Source organism: Lycorma delicatula, chromosome 3, assembly GCF_047948215.1.
Source record: "Lycorma delicatula isolate Av1 chromosome 3, ASM4794821v1, whole genome shotgun sequence".
NCBI classification, from domain to species: domain Eukaryota; kingdom Metazoa; phylum Arthropoda; class Insecta; order Hemiptera; family Fulgoridae; genus Lycorma; species Lycorma delicatula.
In genome coordinates, this window is record NC_134457.1 from 13,295,191 (window position 1) to 13,308,936 (window position 13,746).

Below are 13,746 nucleotides of genomic sequence, written 5' to 3' on the forward strand. Positions count from 1 at the left end.
CGGTTCCAACACTAATATTACACAAACTAGCAATATGGGAAATTTTGACTCACCTGTCTTAAAGATCATTTATACAATTTTGCAGCATAGTAGTCAAAACTTCAACTAGTCTTCCAGAGCGTTGGATATCAGTCACACTTGTTCTGCCTAAATTAAACTGTTCCACCCACTTATACATGTTACTGCAGATTAAACATTTATCACAATACTGTTTTGTGAGTAAATTTTTGCTGGTTTCACATCTGATAGCAAAAATCTTACCACTGAACGTTGCTCTTCCAGCAACGTTCATTTCAAGTGAACTGATATTCTGAAATCAACAAAAGAAGTTATGCTTAGATTAATTATGATCAAACAGTTGATTAAATGTGTTCGCAAGGTTGTAAACATGACCCTCAAAAAATTTCAATGTCATTGAAGAATCATTTTTTCTCTATATCAATTAGTCTCGTTAATTATTGAACATCCCTCATATTTTCATAAAACCTAGATTTCTATTTTTTGAAATCTTAATATTATTTTATTCAGCAATAAATTGCTCTTTTATTTAAAAAAAGAATGTTTCACCACTTGTATTTGTGCAGTCACAAAACTCTTAAATACAAAATATTTTGTTGTAAATTTTAACTGAATGGTCATAAATATTTTCATAAACTCATATTCCAACTGTGATTGTTTTTTTTTTTTACATAACAACAGATTGACTTAAGGCATACACAAAAAGTATTCAATAAGAACAAAAATTGTGATTAACAATAAGAAAATATAACAGTTAGCTATCCAGCTACCTATGATATTACATCTCAAATGGGAATAACAGGGATGTTATGGAGAAGCTTGACAAGTTTTGAAATAATTGTTAAGTGATACACAAACTTAGGAGTAAAATATGAGCAGAGATTCACCTTAAATTACACAATACCTGGCACACTTTTATTTATTAGCAAAACTCAGATGAACTCAAAATATATGATACTTGAATCCATACTGATAAAATTAACATTTTGAGCATAGGGACACATATTTTGGCTCTTATTGTACAGGAATTACGGGTTTTGTCAATAAATAAAGCAGTTAGACGGCAGAGGTGATCAATTATGTGACCAAAATGAGTACTTTTTTGGGAGGACCAGAATGATTCTTTGTCAAAAGAGAATACAAGTAGAATATGTTTATTCCAAAAAAGGCAACAAGTTGTGGGAAAGCATTTAAGAAGATAAGAACCAGAGTAGTTTTAACACCCTGTTCCTTGTGAGTAGAAAAATAAAATATTTCTACAAATTTTCTGTTATGTTATACATCAATAAGTCATTTGTATATTAAATTAAAAGATTATATTTCTATAGTGTTTCTATGCTCTCTTCTAATAAAATGTACTTGTTTTTTTTCAGCTCCTCCAAAATTCAAACGAAAGTTATCTGATTTTGAAACTATGGCTGGTGAAGATATTCATTTAACAGTAGATGTGGAAGGTATACCTAAACCAACAATACAGTGGTAAGTACCTTGTTGGCATTGTTAATTATTATCACCTACTGTTAATAATCTTTTTTGTTTATTAATATTTGTTTACTTACTATAAAATTAAAGTGATATTTAAAATACATTTTTATAGAAATTATTATAAGTATTATATGTATTCTAATGTATAGTCTACATTTAACTGCAATAGTAATTTTCTGTTTTTCTACTTATTTTCTTTTTTTTTTTCAAGGTATAAGGATGGATTGTTAATTAAGAAATCAGATCGTGTTAAAATGTTTGAAGAAGCATCTACTGAATACACTTTATTAATTGAAAAATCAACTTTAGATGATGGCGGTTCTTATTCTGTGGTTGCTACAAATGAATTGAGCCAATGTTCAGAGTTTTGCCATGTGCAAGTACATAGCCCACCACAATTTATTAAGGGAATGATAAAGACCGTGGAAACGAAAGAAGGTGATAATGCATCATTTCAAGTTAAAGTTCAAGGGGATCCTAAACCTTCAGTTAAATGGTTTGTATCTGTTTGTGAACTATAATTTTTTCAATACAATTGTGTTAACAGTTGTTTATTCATTTAATTATGTCAGTTGATTTGATAATTGAGTTCATTTTAAATGTCACTGACTTCCAATCTTGGAAGTCATTAATATAAAAGCAGTAATACAGTTTTTTCAGCATTATTTTTATAATAAATAAGCCTTTTGACATATTTTGGCAAAGTAAGTGAAGAAAGTATTGAACGTATCTTTAACAAAGGTCTTCAAGGCAGCATTCCCAAGAGACGGTAATTTTTTATTCAACTTCAATAAAATACCTGAAACTAGGAAGAATTTTTAATTGATATAGAGTGGGCCAAAGAAATGGGAAATTTTCTTTTCAATGTCAGTTTGAAATGGTTTCAGGTTTTATTTGTTCCCATGAAGTTAGTATCATTTGATTTATATCTAACAAATTAATAGCTGCATTCATGTTTGAATTGATTTCCGTTATCTTATTTAGCAAGAGTTTGCAATATTAATGCTTCAAAATTCTTATACCACCCTTGGTCTATTAGTTGACACACTGAAGTTATATTTGATGAGCAAAATTGAAGTTTGATCGCGCTTAAGTTAGAAAAGGTTGTACAGGACAGTTGTCAATGAATAATATTCTTTTTTTTTCTGCAGAATAAATTTTTTATCCAGTTTCCAAACCCAAATTTCAAAGCAGTTCACTGTCATCCAAACTTTGCTGTTTGTAGTATACTCAAGTGGTAACAATTTAAAATTTTTAAAGCAATGTGGACACATATATTTGCCAATCATTAGAAGAGGAAGCATTTCTGTACCTCCCATATTTGCACTGACTAAAATAGTAACTTGTTCTTTGCTGAGTTTTCAGCCAATGCATGGACCTCCTTTCATAGTGTAAGTTCTGTCTAGAGTACATGTATAATAGCAATTCTAATTTGTCTACATTGAAAACATCATGATGGCCATACTTTATTCTTTTAACAGCTGAGGAAGTTTACTTTTCCACTGATCAAAATCATCTTGAACTACGGATGCTCTTTCTCCACAAATTCCGTGGAATGGAAGTTTAAAAGAAATTCAATTCTTTTCAGTAAATCTTACAATCCATCCAGCACTGACCTTAAATTTATTATTTCCTAACAGTTTAGCAAATTCTTCAGTTTTAGACCAAATAACAGGATTACTTTATGATGTAACGTGGCTTCTTACCTCTGTAAACCACTTCATTATACACTGAAACATCTGGAAAATCAGGCCTCCTTTGTCTTTTCTTCGATCCATCTCCACTACAGTTATCTTCCATAATCGTATCCTTATTTTTTAAGTAGCTGAACAATGTCAATAATGGAATTCCATATTCTTCTGCTACATCAGACTATGTTCTTCCTCTACTTTCAACTGCTTTAATGATTTCAGATTCTTTCAAAGTTAAAGTTTTGTATTTATAGTTGGTTGACGTGTCAGTTAACAGATCACAAAACGATTAAATGAATTAGTATCTAAACATACAGAAAAAACAGTAAAACACTACTTAGCAAATAAGAAACGGTAAACAAAGATTACAGAACATAGATCCATTTCACACATTATCAAACATGAATGTAATACAGGCATAGGGTAGGAATATTTATGAATCACCAACATGATGTCATTGACAAGATATGTAACTGATAAAGCAATGGTGTCACTTTAATGACCAAACCGGAATTGCTTCTTAGTAAATTATCCGTAAAGAAATGGAATAATAAAATAAAAACTTTAACAAATATTTTTATTTCAAATCACAAAGTTAAATTTAATATTACATGGTATATAAAATTGACAGGGACAAATATTTCTTTGAATTAACAGGTTTTGAATTATCAAAGTTTCACTGTATATTTATATAAATTGAATAATAGATACTAAAATTCATGTTTTTAAATTTTTATTCATTGATTTAATTATTTATATTAACTAATCCTAGTCCTCAACACCTATGCTGCAGTCATTACAGTTATTTGATTTAATGCTTTGTTTACCATGTATGATATTTCACACAAACTATTGTGTCTGTTTCTTGTTTATTTGTATCTTTGCCTATTTGTTTGTTTTCTTCTTTTTTATATGTCAAAACAATATTGATAACAAAATGCCCCCTTCTACTGGTTTTTCTCCTTTCATTGGGACTTAAGCATGTAGTCTGAATATGCAATAGACTTCTCCAGTCGTTTAATATTTTCACTAGTTCCTCAACTAGTGGTTTTCCCAATTCTTGAAGAAAAAATTTGCATCAATAAGCCTTGCATTTGTTCCATTCAGGATCATTCAAAGTAAAAATAATAAGCCCATTAATGTCAGCTATGTTGACAGGAGTGAATAACACATTCCTCTTGGTTGTATATGCTCATGCCATTTGATTAATGAATGGTATTAATTCCACCTTTTGTCTCTTTATATAAACTAATAACATCTAGTTTTTTCTTATCTTCTACCTCCTATTTGTCATTATGCTGTGTGGAAAGTAATAGCAAGATTGTCTTTTTCAGTAATTTTTGGGGAATATAAAAAAGTCACAGGTGGGTTTGCAAAAGAAGGATGAGTAAAAGCAAAGCAAATACTTTTGCGTATATTGCTTGTTCTGGTATGAGTTTTCAACTGATTAGTAAGCTACTTTCAGTTTGAATTTTCCGTCTAAAGAATATAATCATAGCTCTTCTGATGGATCAACTGAAGTGTCATACCAATCTGTATTTGTATTCCTACCACTACTTTCTAGAGGTTCGACTAATTGTTTTACCTATTTCTTAGGCTCTCACAAACTTCAGTTATCACCATTCTATTTAATATCATACACTTCCGTATTATGAACAACACCTCATCTCATAATCTGCAAGTATTCTAAAAAGCACCCAATGCTTCCCTAGTTAATTTTTCATTTTAAACAGAAATTCCATGAAAAAAACAGCATTTCATCAATGACTACATTTTTTCTGGCCATCAAGTTCAAAAATTTCTCTCAACACCAAATCTGTCACATTTTTTGCATTCTTGATAATATTCTTATAATCATACATTAGGAACTGTACCAGGATATGAAATTTGTTCCAATTCATTGTAGGAATACGTAGCCAAGCAGTAAAATCTTATCCACTAGCAAAAACAATTACAAAAAACATAACACAACTTGATGAAAAGTAATAGTGCATACAAGCTGTGGAAAATTCTAATTGTCAGTCAGCTGATTTCAGATGGCTGACTATGCTAGACCCAATATGATAATATTTATAAAGGAAAAATTCTCAGCTCATTTATTATCCCTCCTAATATATTCAAAGGGAAAGGTCATTTTATGTTTGCTTATCGTTTACATAAATATTTTAAAAGATAAATATAAATTAATTTCAGCACAAGGATTCACAGCAAATCTAGTTTCTGGCACCAAGATTTTAGTTACAAAAGGAATTTATAAAAAAAAATTAATCACTTTGAAAAATGTTTTTGTCACAGAATGACACCCTCCTTTGAGATCTGGGCTTAACCATTTGTATTTCATAAAATTTTTAGCCAGATTCTTAATTTGCCTAGATTCAGTAGACTTACCTTGGGATAAGTATGCTTTTCCCCTGAGGTGGTTTTATGATTTATGTTATTCTTCTTTTTCCTGTATAGTCTCCGGTAATTACCGTTCAGATAATACTTCAGAGGATGAATAAGGATGATATGTATGAGTGTAAATGAAATGTAGTCTTGTACAATCTCAGTTCAACCATTACTGAGATGTGTGATTAATTGAAACCCAACCACCAAAGAACACCGGTATCCACGATCTAGTATTCAAATCCATGTAAAGATAACTGACTTTACTAGGAATTGAATGCTGGAACTGTCGACTTCCAAATCAGCTGATTTGGGAAGACGCATTCACCACTAGACCAACCCGGTGGGTTGATGATATATATTAGGCCACACATACATTACATATGCTAATAGAACTAGGTGACAAAATTTCTCAATATCTGATTGTTTCACCAATCATGTAAAACTACCTATCACGTTAAACTCTTAAGTATGTAATATCAATTTGACTTCATTTCATCAGTATTATATATCTGCTTTTAATGCTGTCTATTTAATTCAGTGGCTGTAGTTCAGGTCACTAACAACCTAACCTCAGCTCTCTTGAAATCTTTATTTTAGATTTTTAGCATATAGATTAGGGGATTAACATTCTGTTTTATTATTAAAATCTCTGGTTTAAATTTTTTAAATTTTTGCTTTAATGATAGTCCATTATCGAAACATACTCATTGATCATTATAAATTTGTAGAGCTCCTATCAATGGTTTATTAGACTTCTTTGGTCATCAGATGGCTTACTGTTTGTTGTATGTTTCATACATTTTTCTTTAATTTCATTTAAAATTTTTTTAAATTATTACTCTAAATATTATATACTGGTATATGTTTGATTTTATAGACATTTGCATTTGTTTATGTAAACTACGCCATGAACAAGCATAGCAAAAAACTAATACTGATGAAGAATAGTTGTACTATTGCAATAATGTTTTTCAGTTTAAATATGTTTTGTAAGTAAAGGTTGATAAGATATAATTTTAATTCTTTTAAATATTTGATTAATAAAGTGTTCTGTTATTTTGTTTTAAAGGTTGCACAATGGGAAGGAATTGAAATCAGATGGAAAACATATTAAGATCAGTGAGGATGATCAAATTCATACACTGACATTAAGTGGTATTGCAAGAGGCGATGCAGGCAAATATTCTTGTGAAATATCTAATAAACATGGTACAAATTCTGATAACGCCGATCTTAATGTACGTTGTTCACCACAGTTCCGCACCAAATTATCTGATATGAAAGCAAATGAAGGAGATACAAATATTGAATTCACAGTTAATGTTGAGGCATTCCCCAAGCCAAATGTTCAGTGGTAAGTATTGATGCTGTTTGTTATTTGTTGTCTTATAAAGGTAAAATATAAACAGAAATAATGTATTAAATGAAAGTTAAAAATGACATGGTGTATAATGGAAGTTGAATTTTTTTGTTTTTCAATTTTTGTACTCTAATACTTAATTTTTTTTCTGATTATTATTCAGGAGATTATGGATGTAGAACTCAATTGTAAAATCATAAAAAAAGATTCATAGTTTATATCAGGGTCTGGAAAAAATGCAACAATTGTACATTTTCAGTCATACATTTGATAACCAGGCAGCATATATTGAATTTCTTAATATAAACCAAATTTTCATATGTAATTTTTATGAGGTTTACATATTTGTAGGCGGGAGTATTTCATAACAAATAAAATTTTGAATTGTATGTTATGAGTGTCTTGTCTTTATAATGTATTGAAATGCATTAATTGCATTGATTGAAATGCACTGTTTGAAATTAATTGAAATGCATTAATGCATTTGAAATTTCCTCATGAATTTCATTCAAACTGAATATTATTTTTTATGAGAAGTATTTTAATTACAATTATTTTGTGAAAACAAGTTATTCAATTCCAGAATTATTTTTCTACCTATAAAAATATGTTTATTATCATTTTTTATTCTTCTTAACACCTCAAAAATTGAACAAAATTATTTAGCTTTATCTCATTTAACTAGTGCAAAAATCAGGTATTACTTCCGAATAAAATCTTAGAAATTGAACTAGATGTTTGAAAGCCCTTCATTTCATTTGATTGTTCAATGATTTTGATATTTATTATATTTTATCTTATTGAAATAACTAATCCTATTATATAATTTCATATTCTATAATAACTTTTGTGTGCACTTAGCACACAAAATTCACCACAGTCTTTATCAAGACATCTGGTATTGTTTCTTTTTAAGTTGCTATATATATATATATATATATATATATATCTTAAGTTTCAATCTCTGAGATAAAGGCAAGTTTAATTTTACAAAACAAATTTCATCTAAGAATACTGGATTTTAAAAGATTTGCATTGCTTTTTTTGAATGACAGAGATTTTTGTTGTTAACTTTTGTAAATTAAAATAACAAGAATTCTTGTCTATTTTTGTATTTGTTCATAAGCACATTTAGAAAGTTAAAACAAAATTGAACTTTACATCATCATTCTATTTACTATAATTTTGTGAGTATACACTATAGTTGATATGACTATGGAGTCAGTTCAAAAAATAACCAATTTTTTTATTTCTCTGGTGCTTATGGAGGAGGAATTTAGTAGTATTTTAAAATATTTTAAAAATGGTCAAGAATGTATCTAAAATAATTCTTATGCAGGAAGACCATCGACATCAGTGGGACATTTTTCACATTACCCAAGTGATTGATTTGTTGAGGTCAAATTGAAATTTAACAGTTGGTGAGATATGGATATATATATATATGATTTTGGTGGGTTCATATCATGAAAACTAACCGAAAAATTAGGAATGCATCATGTTACCATCGAGTTTATTCTGAAATTTTTGACTTAAATACAATTGTGTAGCAATCTGCTTAGAACTTAATCATGCAACTGATCATGAAACTATTTGGTTGACAATAATAACCGTCAATAAGACATAGTTATGATGGGGAAAACTCATTATATGCATTCTAGTAGGACATAAAACCATCTAGATACTATCCTAGAAATCTCTTCTTTTTTTTCTGCATGAAATTATGAGGAAGTCTTAACTTTTAGTTACCAATGTTCCTTCATCATGACAATGTGAAAAACTCAAGTGTCACTGCTATTTCTCAATTTTTTTACAAAAATTTCATTCAGTATCAACTTCCATGATAATGAAGATTTTGTTTGAAGGTAAATTTGTTATTATTCTAGATGAAATTGCTTCGGGAGTGTATGTACTACAACTAGACTGATACAGAAAAAATTTGTATGGCAAGTATAACATGCAAAACTGTGACATGTTATTTTATCTTTTTCCATGAGTTTATTATGGCTATAATGTATTTAAAATATCTGATTTACAATAACTCTGTTAGTGTTGTTTTCTCTGAGTTTAATTATCTTTATTACCAATCTCTGATGTAAATAAAAATGAAATCACTTGCAAGGCTGAAAATCAACTGCATTCTAGTAGGTTCATTAAAGTAAGATGCAACAATGTTTTCAACTCGGTGAAGAAGGCACCAGAAAGCACCACATTACTACCCAATTTTATTTGCAAGCCAAACATGGGACATATTGTTCTTGAAAATGTCCGCATCATTTTCAGGATTAATGTATTTATCTAATTGTCTATAATCACTGCAACTATTGCATCTAAGAGATACAATATTCTTTTTCCTGTTTTTTTTTTAACACTGATAAGTGAATACTTGTATAATATTCTGCTACTAATTATACATAATTTTACTGTGTACTTTGGTATACAATGTTATATATTAATATTTAATTATTATATCTGGCTAATTATTTAGCATAAATTAATGTGTAGTGATTGTGATGATTGAATTAACAGGTTCCATGATGAGGTTGAAATAACTGAAAAAGTTACTGAATTTACCAGAGTTGAGGAGGGTGACAATTACAAGTTAGTTATTAAAGAAGTTACTAAAGAGTTGTCTGGTAAATACACTTGCAAAGTTGTCAATGAACTTGGAGAAAATACTTCAAGTTCTACTTTCACAGTTTATTGTAAGTATAATTTTATTTTTTTTTTGCGGTATAAAATACAAGTATATATCATTATTTTTATTTATCTTACTTTCTGAAACATATGTGCACGTAAGTTAGAGTATGTTATAATTAATCTTAACCTTATTGGTAATGTAATCGTTTATTTATTGGCAAGTGTGTAATGCACTTGTTGCATAAGCAGTTGCATTATACAATCTATATGTAAAGATGTTATTGTGTTCATTTAAAACAACTACAAATTAAAATGAACTGAAACAATGTAACTTACTTTAATTTTTATAAGCAGTAGTGTTTACATGGCTCATAATTAGCATTATGGTCTTTACATTACCTTGTCAGTATGTATTGACTCTTCTAAAAAACATAATATCTGAAGATATCCATGTTCCTTTTCTCAATATTCAACGCTCATTTGCAGAAAACCTAACAAACACATTTATCCAAATTTTCTTTACTTACTTATTAACAGAAGAATAAGAATGTTTGAATAACTTCACTACATTTCTCAAAATTAGTAATAACAGTTCTTTTAAACTTCTTAATGATAACAAGTATCTTTGCCTTATAAGTACTTTTTCCTGAACGTCAGTACACTTTTTTTCATGAGCAAACTGCCAGTTAAAAGTAATTATTAATAATAAAGTATCACTACCATCAAAAACAGCTCAATAAACAGTTAGGTCGAAACAGCTGAGTTCTACAGCCTTAAAGTGAGTTATGAAATTCTCACCGATAAGATATGTTGCTTCAAAAGCAAGTTTCATCTTTCATTTTATGCATTGCAATCGATGTTTATGTGTTTTACAGAGCAAAAAGCAATTGGCTTTTCAGTGTAAGGAAATTGACTGTGGTTATGAAATTATGTGGCTTAAATCCTACTTTGATTAGTCAATTTTATCACTTAACCCCGAGTTCAACTTTAATTTTATCTCCAAGATATTAGTAATAAATAATCTGAGACTTCCCTGATCTGCCCGATTAAAAATGTATTTATTCTTGCAACTATATAAATATTGCTGTTTTTTTTTCGTTTCTAGATAGTGCTATAGTGCTAGAAGGGAAAATTTGTAATAGGTACAATTTGGGCACATGTGGTTTTCACCAGATCTTGACATTTCGATACCAAAGGAACCTAAAAAACCAGATTAAAATTTTCCAGATGTTAATGCTCATATGTTCATGTGGATGTTCAGTGTTGGCTTATAAATAACCTTATATCTCCAGAACTACTGGACTGATTTTGACCAGACTTAGTCAGTTACTTCTATATATGGGGCATTGATGCCATTAAATTTTCAACTAAAAGCTCAAGGGGGTAAGGCTGTAGAGCAAGGTCACCCTCAGTATCTTGATATTTTGCCTAATTAGTCATGTTTTTCTTAGGTACATTTGTTAACAATTAAAAAATAGCAATATTTTCACAAAAAAATGTTTTTGCAAAATCACACCTCCACCCCAGAAAATGCTGTTTTAGTCATCTGCTATGTTATGATATCACAGGAGAGTAGTAGAATTAAATAAATAAATAATATTTAAAGTGTAAAAAAGTAATTCAGTCTGGCTGGGTCTCAAACTTGCGCCCAGTTGACTCGGTGCTTGATGTGTTAGGCCACACCAGTCTGCTGACCGTATAAGTGAAATTTGTCCTATGTTGGTGCTGACCATCACCACTAGATCCATCCCACCTGTGAAAATTAAATACAGTATGCGCGCACGATTTATTTAGAATCATTGAATTAAATAAACGAAAAATATTAAATTGAAATAAAATGATAAATATTTTAAACTGTCTGTGTAAACTGTGCATCAGAAACAACGTGCATCAGAAAAGTTGTCAGTTTTTTTTATTAGAGATTAATCTTTTATTAAAAAATTATACTTCATCAAAATATAATGAACTAAATTTCATTGAGTACTTTAATTAGTGATAATTGTATGTGTGATAAATTACAAAGATTAATTTTCAGCAATTGGGACATTTCATTGTAGTTATTCTTCTTATTGCTATTTTGATTCATTTGGTAGTCTATACTGTAATGAAAATTAAACAAAAATTGCACATTTTTTTTCTGTTTTACCCTTTAAAAGAAAGGCTTGTTTTTATTTCTATTATCTAAAACTGGATTTTATTTTTGCAGCTAAACCTAAGTTTAGGAAAGGACTGAAGGATGTTCAAGTAGACGAAGGAGCCAGCTTAACTTTAGAAGTTGAGATTGAAGGAGTGCCAGAACCAACTGTGAAATGGTAATACTTGATTAAATTATTAATTAATTTATATACTATTTTTGTTTTCATGAAGTATTATAAAAATTTATTTTAGTTTTTGTTTATTACTACCTTCATATACACAGATAAAACTAAGAGATTTTGAGATAAAACTATGAGATTCTTTTTAAAAATTAAAATTTACCAGAGAAGCATTTTTCATTGACTTTTTGGCAGTATCATCTAATAAAATGAAATTTACCATTTTTTTTTTTTTTTTTTTTTTTGTTAAGTGAAATTATATATAAATGTAGGATCTTAATAATATGTTTTAATTATACTTTTTTCATATATTTTTATTCATAATGGTCAACGATGATATTAATTTAAAAACATAAACTTTTGCATTGATTAACTGAACCAAATTTACAATAAAAACTTAATTCAAATTGCTTTCAGTCACTTTTGTGACCATCATTAGTGACAGATCATCTGTTCTCATGCTACAATTATAACAGTTATACTACATTATAATATTCTATGTTAGTATATAATTTCACAAAAAAATAAATAATTTTCTTTTTGTTAAATGATTTAGAAAAGGTTTATGAAAAATGTTTCATTAAAAGTGTTATATATTTGTAATATTTTTAATGTTTTCATTTCAGGTATAAAAATGGTCAGGAAGTGAGTGGAGATGCACATATTAAAATAAGTAGGGATTCAAAACGTGTTGAAAATTATTCTCTCACATTTACATTAATAAAGCCAGAAGATGGCGGTGAATACGAAGTAAGAGCCAGTAATGAAATGGGTACGACTGTATCACAGAGCACTGTAACCGTTCACAGTAAGTAAAGATTGAATAATGTTTTACAGTGTGGTTATTATTACTATAGTAATTGTGTAATTATTGTTCTATTTTTATGTTAGGAAGTATCTTCTGTTAAAGCAACTGGCACTAAAAGTGTACTTTAAGCAATAGACTAATACATTATTATTAGGTTTGTTCAGAAGGGAAGAAGCAGATAATTTTGAAATGCACTTTCATAAAATTTTATAGTTTTGCTCAGAATAAACTTAAACTTCTCATTGTAGTCAAGTTGTGGCTTACAGTGTTATTTTCCTCCGATACATTGATTACATTAGTTTTATTCTTTTGTTATTGTTTTACTCTCTGAAGATCTAATTTTAGGCATTACATTGGCTTTTGTCTGTGGTTGAACAACTCGGAGTCTGATTATTTATGTTCTTTTCCATGCATATAAAAGTGTTTAATATGAATGACTGACATATCCTTTTTCGGTGGAAAACATTCTGATGATGTTTTTTATTGTCATGATTTGGAAGGTGTTTATTATTCTTTATAATTAAATATGGTAACATAAATTATTTTAATTGATTTGTATTCATTTTTCTCTAATTTTATTCTTTTGTGAAGTTTTATCTTTTCTAGATTGTTTTAAATTTAATTAAAATACTTTCTCACGCTTAAATTTGTTTTCTTCTTTAAGTACTATCATTCATTCACCTTTTTATAATATAATTGGAAAGGTGATATTCTCTTTATCCAGTTTTTGAAGCAAGTTGTAAACAATTAATTAAATGTACCACATGATAAGATTTAGCTTTGGTTAATACAGTCTTATTTGAGACATCTCTGGTCCATAAAACTATAATCTTTTTTTATTTTATTTTCTCCATTATGCTCGCATACTTAGTACAAAAAATGTAGGAATTTAAAAATTGTGACAGTTTCTGCATAAAAATTCATGGAAGTATCTCACTTTCTTCTTTAAGTAATCAAATTCAACAATTTTAAGATTGAAAAACCACTTAATTCTTTTTGTTATTTAGTATTTTGTCTGTGATTCTACATGGTGTAGTTTAA

At 28.8% G+C, this 13,746-nt stretch overlaps 1 protein-coding gene across 5 annotated transcripts in view; it reads left to right on the plus strand.

Annotated features, from left to right (window-relative positions):
* The window catches only part of Obsc (Obscurin), a 613,188-nt gene that overhangs the window by 452,905 nt on the left and 146,537 nt on the right, over positions 1 to 13,746 (plus strand). For all 5 annotated transcript variants that reach the window (XM_075359431.1, XM_075359430.1, XM_075359429.1 and 2 more), the window contains 6 exons: positions 1,392 to 1,497; positions 1,715 to 1,999; positions 6,652 to 6,936; positions 9,472 to 9,647; positions 11,789 to 11,894; positions 12,524 to 12,705. In XM_075359431.1, coding sequence (XP_075215546.1) covers positions 1,392 to 1,497; positions 1,715 to 1,999; positions 6,652 to 6,936; positions 9,472 to 9,647; positions 11,789 to 11,894; positions 12,524 to 12,705 — 1,140 coding nt within the window. The remainder of the gene's footprint in view (positions 1 to 1,391; positions 1,498 to 1,714; positions 2,000 to 6,651; positions 6,937 to 9,471; positions 9,648 to 11,788; positions 11,895 to 12,523; positions 12,706 to 13,746) is intronic.